The sequence below is a fragment of the Papaver somniferum genome, chromosome 1 (genome assembly GCF_003573695.1).
Source record: "Papaver somniferum cultivar HN1 chromosome 1, ASM357369v1, whole genome shotgun sequence".
NCBI lineage: Eukaryota > Viridiplantae > Streptophyta > Magnoliopsida > Ranunculales > Papaveraceae > Papaver > Papaver somniferum.
The window spans coordinates 51484240-51491930 of NC_039358.1; the positions used below are offsets into that span (position 1 = coordinate 51484240).

Here is a 7691-nt window from a genome sequence, read left to right on the forward strand (position 1 = left end):
TGCTTGTTGAATGTGGTGATGGTGACACTGGTTTATGGTGGTGTTTCCGGCTGGTGATGGTTAGTGGGGTTGTAAGTTAGTGGTGGTGAGTTGGTACTGGTAGTGTTGGTTGTGAGAAAAGAATAAAGATTGGGGGTATATGCAACAAAATAAAAGGTTAGTTTAAACTAGAAAATTAGTTTAGACAGTTTTTGCTTGGGTTTTGTATATGGATGTTGACATCATTTGAGCTATAACCAACGAAATACAATAAGAATAACCTCAAAATTTCGAACTACTAGACAAATTTTGGGTCGCAATACGCTCGCGCCACACATTCGTCATATTCTGGATCACAATAAGTTCGTGCCACACAGTTGATTTAATATCTAAATCTCCTTTTAAAAATTTCATGGATAAATTTTGGGTTACAGAGTCAAAAGTCATATGCGTATCTTTAATCATAAGTTGCTCTACTTGGCCTCTAACCAGATATTAGGTTATAAGACAAGTTTGGGTAACAAATGAGATTTTGAATCACCGGTCACATAGTGGCACTAAAAAAAATTGTGTCACAAAAAAAAGTGTTTGTTTCCCTTCTCTCTTAATGACAAAGCCAAAAAGTGGTATCATTTCATTCCCCCTAAAACAATCATCACATGGGATGGTCTTATAGAGGATTTTATTAAGAAGTTATGTCCACACTCTTAAGGTTGTTGATGTTCGTCAGTCTATTCAAACTTATTAGAAGAAATTAGGTGAAAACCTACACGATTATGTAGAAAGGTTTCATAAATTTGTCATACCAATGTCCACATCACGACTTTGAGAAAGCCTACATGTCCCAAATTTAATATGAAGTCCTAGATAGTGAAGCCCGTATGCAGGTAGAGACAATGAGTAGTGGAGAATTCACACATCAGGACCCAGATACATGTTTTGACTCGTTTATGGAGTTAGCTGGAAAAAAAAAAAGAAATGGGCTTCAACAATAGAACCAGAAATATCCAGGAATCATATCCGTAAGGTCGATATAGTTGATAATGGATATATAAGACATCCTTAGGCTTCTAGAGGCCTTAGAAATGAATCAAGGGTAAATCCATTCTATGAGATGTAACAATGAGCCTAAGACCTATCCATGTACTATATATGGTGACCAAAATCATACTGGACCTCAGTGTCCTTTGTTTTACCCAATAAGTACGACCCATGATCATTTTAGTGTTTTACATGGCGGTTTAGATTCTAGATATGAAGGTGGGCTCAAATATCATCCATATTCAGAAACCTATAACCCCGATTGGAGAAACCATCCTAATTTTTCCTAGTTTAAAGGCCAGAATCAGGATCCCACATGTTTAGCTATACTAAGAATCCTTCAGGGCCATCTCATTTTCACATAAGTTTAGAGGAGTCTCTCGCCTCATTAGCTCTGCGAACTGAAAAGTTTCAACAAACGGTTGTACAAGGTTTAGAAGACAATAAAAATATGGTTAAGGCTAACTCTTAAGTTATTTCCTATTTACAAATGCAGGTTAGTCAGATAAATGATTTGAGAGATAAAGGTTTTCGTAGTCAGACACAACCCAATCCTAGAGAATTTCATGAAATATCTTCTGGAGATAAACCATTCAATCATCTGAACTCTTTCAGAACCCTTAGGAGTGGTCGAGTGGTAGCCAATAAGGTAACCATATCTGATAGTGAACATGTTATAGTTCACCCTTCTGAGCCAGTAGCTGAAGAGACTGATAGAGTCTCTAAAGGGTCTGATGCGGTTCTTGATAAGCCCAACTTTGCGCCCAGAGACTCGTTCCCATAAATACTAGTACCAACTAAGAAGGAATCCAACTTTAATGATATATTGGAGGTTTTTAAAAAATTTACCTAAGCCTTCCATTATTAGATGCAATTAGGAAGATTCCTACTTATGCCAAGTTCCTTAAGGATATGTGTACGCATAAGAAAAAGCTTAGTGTACAAAAGAAAGTGTTTTAGCTAGTCATGTAAGTTTGATTATACAAATCACCACAACTCCTAAGTACAAAGATCCATGTTCCAGTATTATTTCTTGCACAATAGGTAATTACGGTGTTGAGAAAACATTACTTGACTTAGGAGCCAGTGTGAGCTTACTTCTTTACCACGTATACCTCAAGCTAGGACTTGGTAAGATGAACCTACCTAGATAACACTTCAGTTAGCTGATAGATCTGTGAAAATTCCTTATAGAGGATGTTCTTATTGAGGTCGACATATTTATTTATCCAATGGATTTTGTTATCCTAGATAGGCGACCTGTCTCTGACCTAGAGAACTAGATACCTGTAATTCTAAGTATTCCATTTTCAGCTACATCCAATGTGATCATTAACTGTCGCAATGACATTATGAATATGTATTTTGGTAATATGGCTATTGATCTGAATATTTTCAAAGTTAGTAAGCTACTCCCTGAACTATATGACACATGCATAGAAGAGGTAAACGTGATAGGAAGATTAATCCTGGAGTAATGGATGATGATGATAGTGTGATTAATGAGGTGAATGCTTTATTATATTTCGCCCCTTTGATAGACACTAGTAATGGATGGAGAACTTAAGTTTGAACCGCTACAAGTTTATAAGTCTACCATAATTTTTTCTTTAGAAGAGCCTCCTAAGTTGAACCTTAAAGAACTATCGGATACCCTGAAGTATGTGCTTTTAGGCCCATCTGAGACTTTACCTGTGATTGTATCCTCCGACTTGGATAATGATCAGGAAAGTAAGCTAGTAACCATACTTCAAAACAATATGGAAGCTTTAGGGTGGACCATAACATACATTAACGATATAAGTTCTACTGTTTATATAGATCAGATTCGTTTAGAAAGTGACACTAAACCTTCTATGAAGATGCAATGTCGACTTAACCCTAACATGAAAAAAGTAGTTCGAACTGAGGTGCTTAAATTTTTAGATGCAGGTTGGGTCAGCCCCGTTCAGGTTGTTCCCAAGGAATCGGGTATCACTGTAGTCCATAATGATAACAATGAGTTAATCTAAATCCGAGTGACCACGGGTTGGCGTGTTTGTATTGACTACAGAAACTTGAATAAGGTCACAAGGAAGGATCACTTTCCCTTTCCTTTTATCGACCAAATGCTAGAGCGATTATCTGGACATAGTCATTATCGCTTTTTAGATGGCTACTCTGGTTATAATCTGATTTATATTCCCACAGAAGACCAAGAGAAACCCACTTTTACCTGTCGGTTTGGTACTTTTGCATATAGACGCATACCTTTCGGGTTATGTAATGCCCTGCGACTTTTCAGCGTTATATGATGAACATATTTTCTGACATGGTAGAACGGTTTTTAGAGGTCTTTCTGGATGATTTTTTTCAGTATTTGGTTCATGTTTTGATGAATGCTTGCATATCATTTGACATTAGTGTTGACTAGGTGTAACGAAAAGAATTTAGTGCTTAATTGGGAAAAATGTCACTTCATGGTTCGATCAGAAATTGTTTTGGGGCATATCATATCTTCCAATAGAGGTAGACAAATCCAAAGTTGACCTTATTAAGACTTTACAGGTCTCCAAAACCGTAAGAGATATTAGGTCATTCTTAGGGCATGCATGTTTTCATCGTCGATTCATTAAAGATTTTAGCTTGATTTTCAGACCTCTTTGTAATTTTCTTGCAAAAGATATTAAGTTTGTTTTTGATGATGCTTGTTCAGAGACTTTCAAGAAGCTTAAAACTTTGCTCGTTTGAGAACTTAAGAGAACCAATCACTTAAACCATATTCTCATGTTTCTTTTCTAATATGGAAAAAGCGGTCCCTTAAATATTTTAAAGAGAAAAACATGACACATGAGAGAGAAAAGATCCATAATAATAGGAAAAATAGTATCTTAGAACATTTGACTTTCTTTTTACGAAAACAAGCGATTTTTTTTTTTTTTGACATACACATATATAAAAATCTTACCTATTTTTGTGAAAGTGAAGAAGTATATATATATAAAAGTAACATTAAATGAACAAAAAAGTGAAAACCATAACGAGAAAGAAAAAAAAAAGAAAAAAAATTATGTAAGGCACCCAATTCCCTAGCAAAGCTTACAAGCCAAACGAAAAGGGAAAATTTTTTTGAACATATTACCCACGAGGCCACGACCACACCCCTCACAAGTAATTCATTCAAGTAGAACACCAGTTGAAAGCCACTAGCCCACTACCATAATCACCAAATGTGGTTTCATAAGAACTTAAGAGATATGGTTTTAATTGTCTTTCTTGGCCTTTCGCTTAATGCTGTTTTGCTTGAAAGTTCGTCGGACTTCCTTCTCGGAAAAAATAGGCCGGCGATTCTTTGCTTTCAAGACACGAGGCCAATATGTGAGACGTACCATTTCAAGAAATAAAGGAAACTCCAGAGAAGCAAATAAGAACACAGAAATAAAACCAAAAACCGCTATTGGAATTGGAGCCCATGAATATCGGTGTCTAAGAACAAGGGTGAATGCTGCACCAAAAGCTACCAGTATGCTGGCCATAGAAAGGAACAAATTTGCAAGACCAATTATCAGTTTCTGTGGCAATGACTTCAGGAAATCCTCTTCGGCATAACGAGAGCTCATGATAGCTAAAAACATAATGACGGAGGTGATTGACGAGAATAGAGCTACAGCGTCTGCTAACGCAAACATTGCAAATGTGTTCTTGGTCAAGAAAATGGGGACGCCATTTCTAGGGTTATCTGGATCACTAATATTACCTCCTGGGACAGTGAAAGCAGCTGCAAACGCAACAGTAGCGATAAGGGTCGCAACCACCATGCAAGACCCAGACGTCTCTTTCATCCATTTTTCTCCTGTCGCTACTAACTTCTTGTGTTCCTCTATGAATACAAATTGAGCTGTATCCCCATTAGCATTTCTGGTGTGTTTCAAGATTGGATGTACCATGCTTTCAATCCCCTGATAAATTAATTTATGAGATCAGGTAGATAGACTTAGCGGTAAATAATTATGAAGCTAGCTATAATATTAGTTAGACATCTATATATGACTATTTTCGGTTGTATAGTGGACATTGACTGTAATCCTTACCTTATACCACTGTGTTTCGCGTTGCATTTGTAGCACAGCACCGGATACTGAATTGAGTTGGTAAGATGGTGCGATTTTGGCAACGTAATGTAGAATACTGTTACCATTTTCATCTATTTTAGAAAGCAAATCATCTTTTTGATCTTCACTGGTTTCCAATATGAGATTCAAAATCTTTTCATTTCGTTCTGCAATGGCTATCTGTATCATTGTTTCATCTCCCGCAAAAGGAAATATACTCAGACACTCCACAATAAACTCAGTGATCCCATATTTAATAGCCGTGTCTACGACGCATGTTTTGTTAAGAAAATCAATAACTTCTGTGATAGTGGTTGTATTCTCGTCAATTTGTTCTAGCATCTTTTGAACCAAAATAACGGCTTGTTTGTGCATCAACTTTTCGCTGTACAGACGTTTCACAAGGGGCACTGGAATAAAAGAAGGGTAGCTGATCAGACATATAACACTGAATTCAACTTGAAAATTTGCATTATATATATAGACTAAAATAACCTTTTGTGTAGAAAGGCATGATATGTCCGGAGATGAACTTTTTCAGCATTCCTTTGTTACTAGCTGAGGACTTAATTGAGGAGACGACTGATGAGACAACTGACAGTTTATCGGACTCAGTCTCGTCATTTTCATTCTCTTCGTTTCCTATCTGGCCATCTAAACTATCCAAAGGATTCTCTTCATCTCTTATGGGGACTTGAGAACTTTCTAAATGATTATCTTCATCTCTAATTATAAGGCCCTCTGAAATCTCCAAAAGGTTCTCTTCGTCTCTAATGGTGCTTTCTTGGTTTTCCGAAGGATTCTCCTTGTCTTCTTCCGAATCAAGCTTGTCATACGGTGAACGCATGTCAACACGAATCACTGTACCACAGACATGCATATGCAGTAGCAATGAGGAACATAAAACCTAAGTATAATTTAACACATGGGGATAGTAAAAAACTGAAAGTAAATCTTGGGTGATCAGTGTAACTAACAAGAGTAGACGAAGCGTTGCCACCATGATAACTTGGTTCCACTAAGAAATGAAAATGGCCTGCAGACGATCGACTCTAGAACGTACATCTCCCTTTTTTCAATTTTCTCCATGGCCAAATCTGGGAACTGTTCAACAATCGAAATCGCCACATCTACAAACACAGCATGTTAAACTAGCATAAATTTATCATATTACGAATAGTATGTTTATAAGAAATTAGCTTATCAAATTCTGCTCACCGAAGAAACTGGCTTCAATCGCGCAGCACAAGAGCTTAGCACCTTGAGGACCGGAGAATAGACTTGGGTAGTACTTTAGAGTTTCAGTGTAAAGATACTCAACAGCCTTATTTTGTCCATCTGAGACGTTTGAAATTGCAGTTTCAAGTGGTATATTTCCGTCATTATCGCGTAGTTTTATCAATTTGCGATTTTTCTTTACCATAGACTGAGCAGCTTCAACATTTCCGAGTGCCGCTGCCATGTGAAGTGCTGTCAAACCAGATTTTTCCTTTATTTCAAGAACATCTCGAGATACGAATTTCACAATCTCCTTCACAAAATCCCACTCTGTAAACTTCACAGCTACATGCAATGCTGTTTCTGACTCACTTGTAATTGCTTTTTTGATTGAATCTGGATGAGCCTCAAAATATTTTTTAGCGTCTTCCCACTCACCATAATATGCTGCGTAAAACAGATCCTCGTATTCTTCCATGATATAAGGAACGGCAGCGTTTTCTGTACTCGACATGGATAAACAACCAAAATATATCAAACTATATAATATTTCTGTAAACCTTAGTCTGGGTACATTTGTATCAGGTAAGACATGACTTACCAGTAGTTTTTTGCTTCTTTTCATCAGCTTTAACTTTCTTTTCGCCATTTGAATTTGCTAATGCCTTGTTTTGTTGCCTCAGTACTTCCTCTAGTCCTTTATTAAAGTTTGTTGTTAACAACTCTAGCAAATGCTGTTGGCTTTGTGCTTGAGTCTCTAGCATTTGTCGTTGGTTATGAGCAAGAGAGTCGACAAGTTTGCTAAGCATCAATTCAATACCAGCAATATTACTTGATTCAATTCTCTGCAGCCTCGCCTCTTGCGATTCATGATTATGTTCATCACCTTCCCTAGTAGTAGACATCGTCAGTGATTGAAAAGTACAACTAGGAGAGAGAGATATATAGCTAGCTAGAGAGACCAAGAGAGAAAGATGGTAGAGATGGAGAGAATGAAATGAGAATACATAGCTATATATAGATATAGATAAGCCGTTCAAACTACATATGTACACTGTTAAACCTGACGCCTTGGCCTGGCTGTCCCGTGTCTCCGGTGTGATGTCGTGAAACAGGTGAGACTGTGACAGACATAGTGTTGATTGGGTCAGTATAAACTAATGATTAAGTAATAAGCAGTGTTATTATTAAGTAATAAGCATGCATATAATGCTTGGTTGACTTCCATTCTAAATCGGACGCTCCTATATATATACAACAGTAAATCATTACATTATTCTTTCCCATACTCCACTCTAATTCTGAAAATGAGATACTATCATTTTTTTTTTTTAATTAAAAAAGTGATAGTATCTTTTTTTC

General features: G+C 36.8%; 1 protein-coding gene across 1 annotated transcript; it reads right to left on the minus strand.

Moving 5' to 3' along the window:
* Positions 1-4067: 4067 nt before the first annotated feature.
* Positions 4068-7300, minus strand: LOC113328907. The gene is made up of 6 exons (XM_026575902.1): positions 6931-7300; positions 6330-6830; positions 6089-6241; positions 5607-5972; positions 5091-5521; positions 4068-4958 (listed from the first exon to the last, which is right to left on the minus strand). Exons 1-6 carry the CDS (start codon positions 7232-7234, stop codon positions 4263-4265), a joined length of 2451 nt encoding a protein of 816 aa, XP_026431687.1. The 5' UTR covers positions 7235-7300; the 3' UTR covers positions 4068-4262.
* Positions 7301-7691: the final 391 nt, after the last annotated feature.

What these genes read in the sequence shown, in the direction of transcription:
- LOC113328907 (XM_026575902.1), bottom strand. Translation starts at nt 7,234, where the DNA reads ATGTCTACTACTAGGGAAGGTGATGAACATAATCATGAATCGCAAGAG. An exon ending in GATTGAAGCCAGTTTCTTCG is followed by an intron (nt 6,242 to 6,329) that starts GTGAGCAGAATT and finishes CTGTGTTTGTAG; the next exon opens with ATGTGGCGATTTCGATTGTT. An exon ending in CATGCCTTTCTACACAAAAG is followed by an intron (nt 5,522 to 5,606) that starts GTTATTTTAGTC and finishes CTTTTATTCCAG; the next exon opens with TGCCCCTTGTGAAACGTCTG.